Source organism: Mus musculus, chromosome 2 (assembly GCF_000001635.26).
Source record: "Mus musculus strain C57BL/6J chromosome 2, GRCm38.p6 C57BL/6J".
NCBI lineage: Eukaryota > Metazoa > Chordata > Mammalia > Rodentia > Muridae > Mus > Mus musculus.
The window spans coordinates 165719953-165737929 of NC_000068.7; the positions used below are offsets into that span (position 1 = coordinate 165719953).

At 49.7% G+C, this 17977-nt stretch overlaps 1 protein-coding gene and 1 long non-coding RNA gene across 5 annotated transcripts in view; one reads left to right on the forward strand and one right to left on the reverse strand.

Annotated features, from left to right (window-relative positions):
• The window catches only part of Eya2 (EYA transcriptional coactivator and phosphatase 2), a 176700-nt gene that overhangs the window by 124925 nt on the left and 33798 nt on the right, over window positions 1-17977 (forward strand). For all 4 annotated transcript variants that reach the window (NM_001271963.1, NM_001271962.1, NM_010165.3 and 1 more), the window contains 2 exons: window positions 4722-4864; window positions 11601-11684. In NM_001271963.1, the coding sequence (NP_001258892.1) occupies window positions 4722-4864; window positions 11601-11684 (227 nt within the window). The remainder of the gene's footprint in view (window positions 1-4721; window positions 4865-11600; window positions 11685-17977) is intronic.
• Window positions 7645-11604, reverse strand: Gm29993. Its single transcript, XR_375224.3, has 2 exons — window positions 11470-11604; window positions 7645-7909 (listed from the first exon to the last, which is right to left on the reverse strand). It is a non-coding gene; the product is annotated as a predicted gene, 29993 (long non-coding RNA).

The window sequence follows — 17977 nt, forward strand, 5'->3', positions numbered from 1 at the left end:
ACTGCAGTTAATATCAAAGCAAAGACTACAAGCAACATAGTAGTGCTTAGAAGAATCTGAGTTAGGAAAACAGTGGCACACCCACCAGCAGCATAGTATGCAGCTCTGAAAAAGGAGTTCAGGGACATCATACAATGATGTCTGTCTAAGCCCCGCCCTTTTTGAACTGCTGTCATAGGTGAAGAGAAGTAAAAGAACCACAGGAGGATTGCCATGAGTTCAAGGCTAGCCTGAGTTGCATACTAAGTTCCTGGCCAGGTTGAACCACAGAGTGAGACTGTTTCTTGCCTCACCCTCATGGAAAAAGAAAAAGAAAACAACAAAACTCTGTGTGAGATGTGTCCCCAGAATTTTCTTAAATAGAAGCATAGGTTGGCATCCATGTTTACATAGGAAGTTCCTGGAAAAACGCAGAGCAACCGGCTGTGGTCAGTGTCTCCGGAGAAGAAAACTGGGAATGTGGAATGGAAGGGAAAGGCTGTGATAACAGGCAGTCTGAACAGCACACCAGCAGCAGTGTGTTCCCGCTGGCAGCACGCAGGGCAGTCCGAGACAGACTCGCGCTCTGGATCAGACTCACGCTCTAGGCTCCAACTCAGCCGCATCCAAGACAGAGATGGCGGAGGAATTAAATCACTAATAAGTGGCAAGCACTTCTGGAAATTTCTCAAACATTTGGAATCTCAAAAAAATGCACCTATGCAACCTGGAGGTCAAAGAATCAAAAGGACATTTAAAAGTACTTTGAACTGAATGAAATAAAAACACAACATATCAAAAGTTTGCGGACTGTCATTAAAACTGCAAAGGGAAATAACGTGGTTGTTAGAAAGGAAGAAAGGGGGTTACAAACAGAACCCTTCATTTTTTAAATTTTTAAAAATTATCTATTCATTTTAATTTTGGAGGTATGAGTGTTGCTTTTATTTGTCTGTGCACCACATGTGCGCTGAGCCCCTGGGGGCCAGAGGAGGACATGAGACCGCCCGGAACTGGAGTCACAGATGGTTGTGAGCTGCCCTGTGGGTGCTGGAAATTGAACCCGGGTCCTCTGGAAGAGCAACCAGTGCTCTTAACTGCCAAGCCATCTCTCCAGCCCCAAGACCTCATCTATCTTAAGAAACTCTCAAAAGGGACAAAGTAAGCAGAGGCACAGAAATAAGAGATGGGGGGGACAGATTAGAGGGGGGACCACAAAAGAGAGAGGTGATGTCATTGTGATTGTGCCTGAGTTAATAACTTAGATAAAATGTGGATCCCATTAAGACAGAAACTCCCAGCTTAACTCAAGAAGCAAGTGGTTCCCTACACAGCCATGTAGCCATTGAGCAAACGGTGGTGGTGGTGGTGGTGTGGTGGCAGCAGCGGCGGCTGCGGCAGTTGCGGCGGAGGTAGTGACGATGAACAGAGCTGACACTGTTGGTGCGCAGGAGGCACTGGGCTCCATCACAGAACCAGGTGTAGTGATCATGTGTATAATGTCAGTGCTGGGAGCTGGAGGCAGGAGGATCAGGAGTTCAAAGTCACCCTTGGCTGGATAATGAAGTATGCTCCAGCTTGCACTGCACGAGACCATGGCTCAAAGGAAAGCAGAAGTCACAAAACAACAACAATGACAACAACAACAACAACAAAACCACCCCCAGATGGCTTTGCTAGTTAATCCTACTGAACATTTTTAGTAAGAACCGCTGGCTCTACACAAATTTCTATGAAAATTAAAGTTGGATATTTCCTGAGATACCCTCTGAGGTCATAAGCAGGAAGCCGAAACTGGACAAGGCCATGAGAAGAAAACCCAGGCCACACACTTCATAAACAGAGACGATACTGCTAAAGAAAGCAATAGTAAGCCAAGACTAAGCGTTCATGGATTGAGTCTTTATCCTAAAGATGCAAAAATTGGTTTTAAATTGGAATTCAATTTATATAATTTATGATATTTGCAAGCTGAAGGGTGCAGAAGTGCTTTTAACATTTCAAAACCTTCCAATCAAGTAGAAACAGACAGAGAGAGAGAGAGAGAGAGAGAGAGATACACACACACACACACACACACACACACACACACACACACACACACACACACACACGCTACAATCAACCACATCTAGCTTCTGAATGTTTTCAATGGGCAGAGCTTAGAGGTGGGGTGGAGCTCAGAGGTGGGTGGAGTTTGGAGGTGGGCGGAGCTTGGAGGTGGTGCTTTAGGGAGTGATGAAACCATGAGGATGGAGCCTTTAGGAATGTGGTTAATATTCCTGTAAGAACAGGTAAGAAAGCTAATCCCTCAACTGTGGAAGACACGGCAAAAACCCACCCATGAGCTGGGCACGGTAGTACATGCCTTTAATTGAAGTGTTCGGGAGGCAGGGGCAGCTGGATCTTGTAAATTCGAGGCCAGCCTGATCTACAAAGAGAGTTCCAGGACAGCCAAGGCTGTTACACAGAGAAACCCTGTCTCAAGGAAAACAAAACAAATGAACAAACAAAAACAACAACAAAACCCTACCCACTGACAAGCCCAGCAACTTCACCAGGAAATGAACCTGCTGCCATCTTAACCTTGGAATGTCTGGCTTACACACAGCGGGGGGGGGGGGGGGGGTTATTAATTATTTATTTTATGTATATCAGTACACTGTCACTGTCTTCAGACACACCAGAAGAGGGCATCAGATCCCATTACAGATGGTTGTGAGCCACCATGTGGTTGCTGGGATTTGAACTCAGGACCTCTGGAAGAGCAGACAGTGCTCTTAACTGATGAGCCATCTCTCCGGCCCAAGAGAATTTTAAAGAATATGCTTGTATTGTTTAGTCACCCAATCCATGCTGGGTTTGTTGTAACAGACCAAAGTAAAACTGCGCAGCTTCAACAGATCTGCAGACACCCACGAGACAGTATCACCACGTGATGTCTGCTGATTCTCAGTAGTGGGGCAGGAACCCTGGGCCTCGAGCCTGCTAGGCAAGTGTTTACAGCCCAGCCTTCTTTTTCGCTTTTTATTTTTAAAGAAAGTCTCACCAAGTTGCTGGCCTTGAACTCACTCTGTAGCTCAGGACCATCTTGAACTTTTAATCCCCCTGCCTCAGCCTCCCATGTAGCTGAGGTTACATCAGTACCTCCAGGGTCAGCTACGATGTCTGCTCTTTCTACTTTGATCAAGTATCTGAGCTTAGAAGAAACTCTTCCTCCTGAAGAAAGCTGTTTCTGACTCTGTGCTAGGGTCCGGTGCTGGCTGGTGGGAGGAGGCCCTTCTATCCCTGCCATGACACTGGGTTTCCTCTCTCCTGTGTCCCTTAGTCGCTAAGGAGCTCTATAGATAGTAAAGAAACAAAGTTGAGTCCCTTGGATTTTAGGGGAAAATAGGAGACAGAACTCAACCCATTCCCAAATGCATTTAGTCAAAGCCTACCCTCCCTCCCACCGACCCTCCCTCCCACAGACCCCCCGGCCCCCAACCCCCTCCCACAGACCCTCCCTCCCACAGACCCCCCGACCCCCTCCCACAGACCCTCCCTCCCACAGACCCCCCCCCGGCCCCCTCCCACAGACCCTCCCTCCCTGAGAGCTGGAAGGGAGCTGGTTTCTGCAGGATAAAGTTAAAAGCTAAAACTGTTTTTGTGAAAAAATGGGGGCAGGATGTTCTCTGAGGGTCCAAGAGGGTCTGCAGTTCTAACACTGCTGATGAGGACAGGCCCAGCACTTGGATCTTGCCGCTAATTTGTAAGGACCTGAGGCAAGTTCAGTGACCTCTAAGCCATACATATCCACGCGCCTCTGGGTATTAGGCTATATTCTACATTAGAAACTAGGTATTGGGTTATATTCTACATTGCCATAATGTGATCCCAAAGACTTGTGACTTAAAAAAAAAAAAAGAGAGAGAGAGAGATCTATCTAGCTTACAGTCTGAAGGGACCACAGACCTTTCAGAGTGTGTCCCAGTTGATGTGAGGACCCTTAAAAAGTCCCACCATTACCACTCTGGGGATCAAGCCCCCAAAGCATGAACGTGGAGTTGAATTGTGGAAGCTCACCTCCCTTTGGGCTTACATTTTCATCCTTCTGTCCACGGAGGAGTCTTCAAGCCATCCGCACGGGCCACTCACAGTAGTCAGACCCGTCCTCCTTCACTTCTTCCAGATCTTTAAGCAGATGCCCCTTCCCTCACAGACCGCTCACGTAACACCCCTACCACCACCCAACACCTTACGTGCACAGACATGTTTGTGTGTAGAAACCAGATGATAGTCTCAGTGTCACTCTCAAAAGGGTTGTTCGTTTCCTTTGAGACAACGTCTCTCACTGGCCTGGAGCTCACCAATTAGGCTGGAGTAGTCACAGGCATCCCTGAGCCAGATCTGTCTATCTCTGTCTCCCTAGCATTGGGATCGCCCTCTGGAATCGAACTCGAGTCCTTGGGCCTACACAACAGGCATTTTACCAGTTGAGTTACACTCCCTGCCTTTGCTGGAGTTTTTAAAGCACTTGATCCTCTAGACAGGATCCAGAACCTGAAACAGGGCTTCATATCTATTGGCTGGAAGAAAGTCACCATGGTATGGATGGCAGTGAGCAGCGGTTTAATCTTGACCTCTGGGGCTCTTTAGGGTCTCCTCTGGGGGTTGCATGATGATAGGAATGGTGCGATATTTCCCTGGAAGAGACACCAGGCCAAGCATCTGACCTTTATACCATCCTTGTCTCTCCCCAGGAGACTACAACACACACAACGGACCCTCCACACCAGCAAAGGAGGGTGACACAGAGAGGCCACATCGAGCCTCGGATGGGAAGCTACGGGGCCGGTCAAAGAGAAATAGTGACCCTTCCCCAGCAGGAGACAATGAAATCGAGGTAACTAGGGGGTGTCTCGTGGGGGGAGAAACTGATCTATGTCTGTAGCCTGAATCTTGGCTGAGGCTCTCCAAGCCTTTGGTCAGTTGTACTTTCTAAACACAACCCAGTGACAGAGCTCTGGGAGAAACCTAAAAGAATTGGGTTGACTGTATAGAGTCCTGCTGGGGGACTAAGCTGGGGAAGGACAGACAGACTGAGAGTCAGCATGGACCATACTTCTCATATCTCAGTGGCATCTGAATCCCCTGGGTGGGGGGAGGGGAACCATGGGACCCTCTCAGAGGCTCTAATCCCATAGGTCCTGAGCCAGAGAAGTAGATGTATAACAGGCCCCTTAAGCTGCTGAACCCCAAAGGGGCTACACCCTGAGAGCCCCTGGTTACGTGATAATGGGCAGGATTTTCAACTGGAGTCCTATTTACAAAGTGTCCTATGGGGACACCAGACCAAGTGACTAGGTGGGGACAGTTTAGGAAGCCCAACTTGTCCCAACCTGGGACCAGCCCAAGGTCTACATCCTCAGTGTGGCCTAGCAGCTCAGGCAGGGATGTCCCTGTTCCGAGGCTGGGGACAGAAGCACCTGCAGAACTGGAAGGGACATTTATACTTGAGCTGCATGCCGGGCCCGCTTGGTCACACTGCCTGATATGGGGACTCCAGGCCCCAGTGGTCCCAGTGTGCAGCCAGAGCCGAGGAGGCTGGCCTGGGGAGCATGCTGGCATTTGTCACATGTGAGCATCTTCCCTGAACCAGCCTGCATAGAAGAGGAAGGCAGGGGACATAGGCCTCAGAAGTGCCCTTGAGATAGACCCAAGTGTACACAGGGAAGCAAGCAAGTTCAAGGGTCTACCCTGCTCTACTTGTTAGCTGTCCTGTGCTCTAGGGCTTGAGTAGCATCAGGAAAGATGGGATTTGTGCCCAGCATGTCAACCACACTGTGACACTTTTGTCTGCCTTCCTGGACATGTCACAGAACAGCCACAGACTCAGACTTCATGAGCATCTTTGTCATTCCTTAAAGTCTTTGACCCTGCATTTCCATCCAATAGACTGGTAGAAACCCATTTTGTTACTGAGCCCCAGCCGGGCTCCCAGAAGTGTCACAGTGTTTGTGTAGTCTCAGGGCAGAGCTTGGTCACTGCCATCGTCCTCAGCACTGAACCCTACACGCTCAGTGAAAGGCCAGCTGCCCAACTGGTGCCAGACTCTGCAGTAGCCACAAACCTCCCTGTTGAGCATAAGGACATTGGAGCATCAGCCACCAGCGTCTGGTGGCAAAAAGAAAAACCACAGAACCTACAGGATAAGAGGGAAATGGAGACCAGGCTGCAACAACCAAGAGGAGGCTGGAGGGATGTCCCAGCCAGTGAAAAGCTCTCTACACAAGGGCCTGAGTTTACATCCCCAGCATCCATGTTATAAGCCATACCTGGGGGCGGGGCAGGCTCAGGGCAGAAGCCGGAGATCCCTGGTATTTGGTGACCGTATATTCTAGCCAATCAGTGACCTCCAAATTCAATGGGAAGTCCTATCTCAAAAAGGTAAGGTTGAGGAAAAAAAGTGGGAAAAAAACTTGACTTTGCTATCTTTATCACATGCATGAACACACATCTGCACACACATATGCACACACACACACACACACACACACACACACACACACACACGAAACCAAGGATTAAAGAAATGCAAACCCAGGGAACTATCAAGGGACTGTCAAGGGACTGTGCTGTCCCACCAAGGAACAGGCAGAGAACCCAACACCACTCAACCCAAGGTCACACCGAAGCCCAGCTTAAGTGTTAGACCTGCCGCTTCATTGACACCCTATGGGGAGGGAGATGAGGATACACTTACCAGAAGAACTGGGGGGTTGGGGGGGGGGGGACCCAGGCCAGGAGCACTCACTACTGAGCCACCTGGTATCACCCATGCCACCGGTGCAGATTTAACGGTGGCTTGTGGCTTTGCTGTTCTATCCTGGAAAATGCTGTCCTTGTGGACCTCACTCTGCTAGTCATCAATAAACAACACACTCTAGGTCTCTGCCAGGGCGAACCACCCTCAGCCTGGGCATTCTGCCTCCCCTCCCGCAGGCAGGCCCCACCCCCTTCACTCTGAGATGGGCTTTCACTCTGTTGCCCAGGACGGCCTCAAAGTCCTGAGCTCAAACCATCCTCCTACCTCAGCCTCCCAAACAGCTTCCAGTCCAAAGGGACGCTACTGTATCCAGCTGTGTCTCCCAGGCTGGCCTGTGTCCCTCCTGCCTCAGTTTCCCAATGTGTATACAGGACTCTGCTTCTGTTATTTTAGAAGGGGTGGGGTTTGAGACAGGGTCCTGCTACGTAGCCCAGGCTGACCTCAAGCTTCAAATCCTTTCGCCTACCCTCCAGCATCCCCAGTGCAGGGATTATAGACAAGCACCATTGTGCCTGGCTTCCCCTCAGTCTTAAAGCTACCGTTCTCACTGAACTGGGAACACCCAGGCTCCTGGTGTCTGTGGCCTCCCTCTCTCCCGAATTCCTGCATGTCCCCAACAGCTCAAACATGCAGAAGTAACACAGGCGGGTGCTAATACGCCCTTCTGGAGATCTCTGCACTAGCCGTAGCTTCTGCTCTTGATGAAAACAGTGGGTGTGGAGAGAGACATTCTTCCACGCCACTGAAGAGAGGGTGGGAGCACTGAAGCATGGAAGTGGGGTTCGCAGGGCAATATTATTCTGGAAACACCTGCTTCTCCGGGTGAGAACGGGCGGGCACCGAGGTGTGAGCACTGCTTGGCTCCTGAGTTTAATGTCAGCAGGCTCATTCACACCTCTTAGGTCTCTGGCAGTTTCCTGAAGGGCAGACCCCCAGGAGAGAGGCCGGTGCTGAAGTGGAAGTTCTGAGCATGTGTTAGATGAAACCCTTGGGCTACAGGTGCCAGCAACCAGCTTGAGCTGGCTGATAGCAAGAGTATGTACAAAGGATGCAGAGCCCTCTTGGAACGGAAGGGTGGTGGAGAGCAGGATGGTGGAGCATCAGAGACGGGATAGGGCCAGCCTGCAAAGTGGAACAAGGAAACTGTTAGGCCTCTCTCCTCATGTGGTGAAGAAGCTAGAAGACCCACACTGTGCATTTTCAACAGCCCTGCCTGGTACAGTACCCCGCAGCCCACTCCAGCTTCCCCTCAGCTCCCCTGAAGCCAAGTCCTGGGGTAGCTTTGGGTTCATCTCTATCTCCTCCCCTCATGCCACTTGGCCACAAACAGGCCCCAGACATGAGACTGCAGCTTTCTTTGAGACCCCAAGTTTAAATCTCAGATCTATCTGGGGTGGCTAGGGATCCACTCAGGCACAAGCTGTAGTAGCCATGGATAGAGAGACCTGCAAAATGTCCCCAGGAGCTCACCCGCTAGGGACCTTAGGCTGAAGGTCAGGGAGGCGAGAAGATGAACTTAGGACTGCTTGAGAGAAAGCTCAGTGAGCTATGGGAGCCTGCAGTGGACCTGGAGACATTCGAAAACTGCTTTTTAATTCTGTAATGAAAACTTCTGAGTTAAATTGATTCAAGACATTGAGTTCAACTGGATTAAGATCAGGCATATTGAACTACAAAATGCCTCCTCAAAAGGGATGCTTTCCTGACTTTTTTATATGGTCTATATGGCCCATAATAAGAAATACACTTGTTGCTAGAGAGATGGCTCAGCAGTTAAGAGCACTAGCTACTCTTCCAGAGGACCCAGGCTCAATTCCCAGTACCCACATGGCAGTTCATAACTGTCTGTAACTGTAGTTCAAGGGATATGCCACACTCACACACAGAGTTATGCAGGCAAAATACTAATGCACATTTAAAGAACAGAAAAGAAAAAGAAAAGAAGCCAGGCAGTTGTGGCACCTTTCATCCCAGCACTCAGGAGGCAGAGGCAGGCAGATCTCTAAGTTTGAGTCCAGCCTGGTCCACAGAATGAGTTCCAGGAAAGCCTGGGTTACACAGAGAAACACTGCCTGGGGGTAGGGGGAGAGTAACAAACACACTCCAGGCTGAAGAGATGGCTCAGAGATGGCTGGGCTTTGGGACCATGATGAAGGGGGTCATTTGTCTTTCACTTCACACTGAGGGAAGTCAGGTCAGGGACGCAAAGCAGGAGCCAGGGGTGGAAAGCACGGAGAAACACCTCCTCCTGGCTGGCTCACTGGCTCCTCCTCAACCTCCCTTATACAGCCCAAGCCCACCTGCTTAGGGATGGTGCCACCCATGGTGGGTGGGGCTCGCTTACATCAGTTCACAATCAAGACAATCTCTCACAGAGATGGCCACACGAAGGTCTCATAAAGGCAATTCTTCAGCTGAGGTTCCCTCTTCCCAGGGGATTGGATCTAGGTCGGGTCAGTTTGAAAATGAAAACTAAACAGGATAGAGCATAGAGTGCTCGCTGTGCAAGCTCCAGCAGCCACTTAAAAGCCCGAGGGTGGCTGTGCACTTGTGTAACCCTCGTGCAGGAAGATCCTAGGGGGTGGTCAAGCAGTCAGTCTAGCCAATCGGGAAGCTGCATGATCAGTGAGCCATCCTAACTCAAAAAAGAAGTGATAGAGGAAGACACCTGGTGTTGACCTCCGGCCTCTGTGTGTGTGCACCACATACAAGCACGAAGTGAGTGGGAAAAGTCAGATCTACAAGGACGGGGCCAGCAAAACACCAGCTCTGTTATCTATGACTCTAGGCACCAGAGGATAGTGAAGGGGTGGTGCCCAAGAGACGGAGAACATTGTTTTCTAAGGAGTATTGAGTGTCCAGAGAAAATATGAATAATAATCTTGCAAGAATTTGGGGAAGTTACCCTCCACACATCCCTTCAGAAAAAACAACCTAAGGATGTGCTCGGGTTAAAAAAAAGTGGGAGTGGGAAGAGACTTGAAATCTAGGGGACAGTAGATCCAGCTCAGAGATGCACAAGGTGGACTTCTGAGGACACTGCTCTTAGGGAGCCCAGGGACAATCCTGCCCACACTCCCCATCTCTGAAGATGCTGTGCATGGGTGGAAATGGGCAGTGACTAAATGTGAGGTGACCATGAAGGCACATTACAAGAAAGAGAAAACAGAAGCAATCAGCAAGCTCCAATAGAGATGGGGAGTCAGTGCTACCAAGCAGGTGGGACTCACTGGGACCATGCTGAGATGATTTTATCAGGGTGCATGCAGGGGAAAGAAAGATGGACAAAGAGACACTTGACATTGATAGTGGACATGTTCTCCTCAAAGTGGATCTGGAGTTATGAGGTTGGAGAAATATCTTACTTCTCTCTACAGTGAACAATAATTTAGGAATTAATATAGCTCCTAGTTATCAACATTTAAAGTCAGCAAATTAGGCTCTGCAGGAAAGCTCAGTGAGTAAAGGCACTGTGGGCAAGCCTGATGACCAGAGCTGGGTCCCTGGAACCATAGAAGGAGAGAATACAGACACACACACAATGACACAGACACACACACACACACAGATACATACACACAAACACACACGTAGACATAGAAAGACACACACAGAGATACATACACACAACCACATACATAGATGCACACACACACACACACAAACAGACACAGATCCATACACACAGACACAGAAATACACACAGGCATGCATATGGATACACACAGACCTACAGACACACACAGAGACATACATACAAACACACACAAACACAAACATATACATAGATGTACACACACAGAGACACAGACACACATAGACATACATACAGATATACACAGATACACACACACACAGTGGCACACATGCCTACACACATATCATACATATATAATAATAGTCTTTTTAAAAGCCTATGTGTAGAAGACATTTAGGGTTGTAAAACTAAACACACACACACACAAAACAAACCACAGATCCACACACAGAAACACAGAAACACATACAAACATACACACAGATATACACAGACATACAGACATACAGACACACATACACACACACACACACACACACACACACACACACACACACACACACACAGGGTAGCACACGTGCCTACACACACATCATACACATAATAGTCTTTATTAGAGCCCTGTGTAGAACACACTTACAGTTGTAGAACTGTACATGTAGAACTAAACATGCAGAGTGGTTTGCTCACACTGACAATGAAGAAGGAAAATCAATGGCACGTGAGAGCAGAGGCAGACAAAGTGGGGTCGCCTCAGCCCTTTCTTGCCCACTTGCTCCTCTGCCTCAGACTGGGGAAGAAAGGTGACACCTCCATGCGTAAAAATGGAAGATACCAACACAAGTCCAAGGAAATTGTCAAATGTTGGCAAGTCCGTGAGGAACGCTTCCCCTGTGTTATTTAGAATTGCAGAGTCAAATTTGCTACAAACAGAAACAGAAGTGCCTGGCTTACAGCAAACAGTGAGTTAACTTGGTGTTATCTCTCACTGTGAAGAGCGTCCTAAGGTCTCTTCATGTGTTGGCTTGAATTTTTGAGGGAAGCTTTTGAGTGAGCCCTTTTTGGGTTTTTAGATGAAGACCCTTGGTTCCAGCCCAGGTGTGGCTAGTGAGAGTCCCAAAATCAGCCATGATGGTATACTCACAAATGGGGTTCAGCGGCGGCTCGGGGCACGGTGTGGGTCCCCTGTCTACAGAGTTCTCCAAGAGGACCGGAACCTGTAGACATGAAGTAGACATAGACGACTCCGTCTTTCCTCCCTCTCTTCCATCACAGCGCGTGTTCGTCTGGGACCTGGACGAGACAATCATTATCTTCCACTCCCTGCTCACAGGGACGTTTGCATCCAGATACGGGAAGGTAAGGATCCAATTCGTCTTTCTCTTCTAAGATCACATTCGTGTATTTGCTTACCCTGTGTGCGCTGAGTGTCTGGGCCTGAGTGTGAACGTGTGTGGCACTGTAAGTGTGTGAAGCTCCGAGAACGGCTTGGGGAAGTCCTTTCACACCTTCCACCGTGTGCAAGTCCCAGGGATGGAACTCGGGGCAGCAGGCTTGACAGTGGATGCCTTTACCCACTCAGCCAACCTGCTGGCTCTTTTCCTTATTTTCAAGTGGAACTGTGTGCCCAGGCTGCTTGTCCTGGGAATCACGGAGGCTCCTCAGGACCCTACACCAACCCAAAGCTGACTCTTTGAGTCAGCCAGGATTAGATGCTAGGAAATGTTCCTTCTGTGTGTGAGAATTTCATACATTCCCTATCTGCCGTCTCATGCCTTTGCTTCCAACGCATGAAGTCATCCATGTCTATAATTACCAAAATCCTTGGGGTCTACTTTAGAGGACAGAGGTATGCCACAGCCAGACATATAATAACGTAGAAAATGGGTCAAAGAGCTTTCCTGCTCCTTGGTTCTCTAGAATGTGAAACAAGCCTGTGGGCGCTGGTGGATGACAGTGGGTGTCTACCTCTGTTTCTCTCTCCCACTGAACCTAGCACTCACTTCTTTGATAGGATTGGCTGGTCAGCAAGGTCCAGGATCCTGTCTCTGCGTCCTCAGCTCTGGGGTTGCAGGTGCACGCCACCATGCCCAGCTCCTGACACAGTTGTCAGGAACCTTCCTTCCTTATGCTGGTGTGGGAGCACTTCACTGTGTGAGCCATCTCCAGGACCTGCTGTGGACTTAGACCATGGGCAGATGAGCAGGACATTTGCTGTCTCTTGGGGGGAGGGGGGCGTCTGGAGGGGGTCGAGGGTAGCCCTTGAGAGGAAAGCATAGTGGCTTATCTGCTCTGAAGTGAGAGGCCAGGGGTAGCTGCCTGCGGCACTGGTGGGGAAGGAGGCTCACCATGCCTGGGAAACCCTTTTCTTTCTGCTTAGCGTGCTGGACTTGACATCACCTCATGGCTTTCCCAGCTGCTCACGGCTTTTATGGCAGCTATAACAAGCCGGAGGTGTGATTAACAGGGTAGATTTATTGTCTGCCACAATGCTGTGCCGGATATAGAAATGGTGTCGGGGGCGCAGAAATCTCTCACCCATAGACACGTCATTAATATGTGTGGTGGGGATGGCGGTACGCCCTTTTTAGGCTCTGCGAGGCTTAGGTGGCTGCCAGCAATAAGAGCGGCTGCAGACGTGAGTGGAGTCTGCAGCCACAGCAAACACATGCCATCCCCTAGGGCTATGACTGCCAGGCACATGTCGTCCCCCACCCCACCCCCGGGGCTGTTGTATGTCTCCCATTAAGGCTGTTTTGAGGGGATCCATCCACCATACCCAGTGTAGTTGCCACCCCAGGCACATGCTGGAGTATATTGGGTCTGGGAGAAGCCGGCCTTCCTATGTGTGTCCCTTGGTTTCTTAATCTAAACGGAGAGGGCCCTTGAGGAAAGAACCCACCAAGGACTCCATTCTCGGGTCCCATCCCCTTGGCCCATGTCATTCCTCAGTGCCAGCCACCTCTCCCCAGCCCCACGACTTCAGCCAAGCCAGCACTTCCGACTGGCCCTCCTAGCTGGTCCCCAACTTCTGCTTTCCCACATCTCTCACGACGCTATGGAGGCAGATGTGTGCCACCATGGCCAGCTTCAGGTCTTATAGTTAATGTTGTCTTCTTCAAGGACCTTTCCCTAACAATTTCCACCCAAGGTGCAGCTCTCCCAGGAAAAGCATTTGTGCATTTCCACCATAATTCCGCACTTCATGCATGCCTCCTTTGTGGACACTAAGGACCCTGAGGACAAGGGACCATGAGCATTTCTCACCTTCCCAGCCTAACAGGGTTCAGGGGACAGGCTTGCTTAGTGGGTATTTGTTGGATGGACGAATCGGGGTGATGTAGGATACCAAGCCTGTGAGGACCAGAGCGTCCATTTCTGCCTTGTTTGCTGCTTCATGGAAGCAGGACACAGTCACAGACTATGCTCTCCCACTTAGCAGGCATCGAGTAAATATCTTCAGGAAGAAGGGAGGGAAAGAGGGAGAACGGAGAAAAGGGAGGAAGACAGTGTCAAAAGAAATTCCTAACTGGTGGCCACTGGCCAAATTCAGCCTGCAGATATTTTTGTTTGGCCTCCAGAGTATTTTTTAAAAAATGTGAATTTATCGCCAACATTTAAAAATCAGGCAATTGCACAGACCAAAACAATCCAGATTTCTAGCTCTTCTTGAAAAATGAGGAAATCTGGCAAGCCGGCACTCCCCTGTGGCAGTAATCAGCAAGAACTTAGCAGCGTCTGCCCTTAGGGACACTCGTTCTCAGGGCCCATGGCCCCGCCTGCGCCCTACCCCCCCCCCAAGTCATAGGGCTCTCCAGCCCCTGGGTACCTGAGTTCCTATGTCCTAGAACTACCAGGCTGTGGAAAGTCAGAGCTAGAAAAACCCAAAGCCACCAAAGACAACCAGTCTCCATCATTTGAAGAAGAAACTGAAGCGGGGGTGGGGGGGGAGGGGAGGGGGGGGTTGTGGAGAGTAAGGTCATCATCTGCCTTCTTGTGTAATCGCTGAATGTCCTCATTCCTCTTCTGGAATCTTCCATTCCCTCCCCCAGCTCCCTCTAAGGTAGTTAAAAAGTGCGGGGGGGGGGGGCGGCGGCGGCGGAGGAGGGTGGTATTTGCTAATTCTGGAAGACCTGAACTAAAGAGACTTGACATAGCTGGCGGTAGTAGTGCACATCTTTAGTCCCAGCATGTAGGAGGCAGAGGCAGGTGGGTCTCTATGAGTTCAAGGCCAGCCTGGTCTACAGAGCAAGTTCCAGAACAGCCAGGGCTACACAGAGAAACTCTATCTAGAAAAATAAACAAACAAAAGCCCTTGAAATAGCAAAGAAACTACTAATTTCTCATGAGCATGTACACATACTCACACATACATTCACACACATACACTCACACACACACCTCAGACTCCAGGCGTAAGCAGCTTGAGCCTGACTAGCCCCAGAATGGAGGCTCCTTCAGGCTTTGCTCTCTGACATCCCAGGAACATTGACCCTTGTCAGGATTAATCACGGCTTACCTTAGAGCCACATTCCAGCCATGAAGAGGGAACAAGAAAAGCCATTCTTTTCTTTGTCATTGTCCACATTAAATTTTACATGAACAGATGTGTGTGTGTGTGTGTGTGTGTGTGTGTGTGTGTGTGTGTGTGTTTGTGTGTGTGTGTGTGTATCACTTGCATACCTGGTACCAGTGGAAGCCAGAAGAAGGTGCTGGATATTGTGGAGTTAGATTTAGCTGTGAACTACCATGTGGTTGCTGGGAATTGAACTCAGGCCCTCTGCAGCCAATGCTCTTAACTGCTGCGCCATCTCTCCAGCCTCTTTTCTTTTCTTTTGTCTCCCTTTTAAGGGCCAGACCCAGAAGTTACACATATCACTTGTGTTCACATCCCATTGACTGAAACTTTGTCACATGACCACAGCTAGCTGCAAGAGAGTCAGGGCAAGGTAGTCTTTCTCTGAGGCAACCACATGCCTAGTTAAGATGCAGGGGTCCTGTTGCTCTGAGGAGGAAGAGATTGTAGAAGACCAATCTAGCCCAAAGTACAACCCAGCATACAATTATTTCTGTTTATGGGACACCTGAATTTATGAGTCTGCACTCCAGAGAGAGGTCCAAGCTATACCTCTAAGCCAGGAAGTCAGAGAAATGGGAACAGCCAATATGAGCATAGCCTTGAGCTCATTGTGCAGACAAAGTAACCAGGACCCAGGAGACAATGCAATTGGGATATTCATAATAAGAACCCAAGGCCTCCACTTCTGACCCTCTACTGTTCCCCTGCTATATTCAGGGTACCCATTCCTACCAGCTGAGAGCAAGCAGAACTCTAGGTTTGAAGCACACATCAGTGCGCTACACAGGGAACTGATCAAATCACAGTTACCTGAGCCACCCAGGGGTTGCTGAGATTCAGGTCTGGCTGGATCCAGAAGCAGCATCTGCAGCTCCCCCTCAGCCAGCTTCTCCACATGGCGATCGATTCTCTCTCAGCCAGCTTCTCCACATGGCGATCGATTCTCTCTCAGCCAGCTTCTCCACATGGCGATCAATTCTCTCTCAGCCAGCTTCTCCACGTGGCAATCGATTCTCTCTCAGCCAGCTTCTCCACATGGCGATCGATTCTCTCTCAGCCAGCTTCTCCACATGGCGATCGATTCTCTCTCAGCCAGCTTCTCCACATGGCGATCGATTCTCTCTCAGCAACCCTAGCTGAAAAAACAGGAGTTTCTGCTTCTTAAATCCCTGGACAACCCTTGTCCCACCCTGGCTTCAATGCCCATCCCAGCCTCTGCACTTACGGTTGCCCAGGCTAGACCCAGAGCCCACTCCTGGTATGGATGAAATGGAAACCAAACTATTCCATGCCCTAGGGCTGGACCCCCCAAAAGGACCTGAAACACCCTTTCTGGAAGGGTGGAAGCCCCCAGAGATCTGATACTTGCTCTGAAGGCCAAAACTATTGGGGCATCCATGCCAAGGACCCATAATTCACATCCACTCTGTTGGGTGTTACACAGAAGCAGGACTCATGTCTGTCACAGCCTCAGCCAGAGGAGGGAGCCCTGTTTACTTAGGGAACAGAGACCAGAGCTAACCAATTAAGGAATGATTCAAAACAGGGTGTTTGTTTTAAAACAGAAACTGGGCTGTCTTCCTGATCCCAGTCAGCAGGTGCTGAGTGCAGCTGTCACCTCTCACTTCTGTGCCAACCTCTCCCGTGCTCCCCCCACCTAGGGCTCAGGGCCCCCAGCCCTGCGGTAGCTACCTCCCACAGCTCCTGTGGGTGCATCAGCTGTGCCCCTAGAGGTAACTGTGCCCTCCTAAGCCTCTTGCCCTCTCTTCCCTGAACCCTGCTTTTCCTCCTGGGATTAGGAGAACACAGGATGGGAAGTGTAGGGACCTTTGCCTGGATGCAGGATGAGATTCGAGAAGAGGTCATTTAACCATCTCTGATCCGAGGAGAGGTATTTTAACCATCTCTGGTTTGAGGGGAGGTATTTTATCCATCTTTCCTCCCAGATCCCACACTCCCTCTGTGGCTCACTGTCCAGAAGCTCCATACACAGACGTGGAGCTTAGCTCTGGGATGGTGACTACAGCTTGTGTCACTGCTGATAACTGCTTTGTAGAGATTCGGCGTGCTTAGTCCCAGCGCACACAGCTCAGCAGGTTAGTCTATCCCCAGAGCTGAGAGTTCCATGCCACGGTCTCATTTTTTAAATGTTGTTATATTTACTTAGTATGTGTGTATGTGTTGCCACGTGTGAGTGCCATGGCGTTCACATAATCATATGACAACTTCCAGGAGTCAGTACTCTCCTTCCACCATGCGGTCCTGAGGATCAAATTTAGGTGTATGTCGGGGGGAGACAACCATTCACATACAGGCTTGTTTGGGACTGTCCATTCTACTCCACTATTCTGTCTGTCTGTCTGTTTGCATCACCTTTACAGTCAGTTTTGAAATGGAACTTGAGCCTTGGTGTTGACCCCTGTATGGCACGACCCTCAGGTATGTCGCCTGTGGTTCTCACAGGACCTTTGCACATGCTGTCTTGTCTCCCAGGAATCTCATTTCCCAGTTCTACTCCAGGTTCTTCCCTTTCTTTATTCAGGAACTTGCCCAGATGTTCCCTCAGCAAACAAGCCTTGGTGCCTCCTGCCACAGCCGGTTTATAATTTTCTGCCCCACCCCCACCCGATAGCTACAGCATATGAATATAAGCTCCATGATCGCGTCCCAAGGCGGGTTATGTTGCCAGGGTTCACCGGCCCCACCAGGTGATTCCAGCTTCTCAGAGCCTTAGTCAAAGACCTGAAAAAGCACACAGATGGCAGTGTGACAGGCGACTTTCCAGGGGCAAAGCAACTGGGGGCAGATCAGACACGATGCACCTAATGAAGCAGTAGGGTGCTTGAACCAGGGAACTCAAGGGCTCAGGTATTATCATGTCTTCCATGTCAGGGTCTAAGAGGAGGAGATGGTTGCTACCGGTTTCTGTTTTGATTGGCAGGCTTAGATTGTGTAAGCTTTGCTCGCTGTAGAGCACGCATCTGATTTTAACCATGCTCATCACCCAGCTATGTATAGACATAAGACAGTAAATAGGTGTTTACCCTGAAGGTTCACCCAGAAGATATAGTGT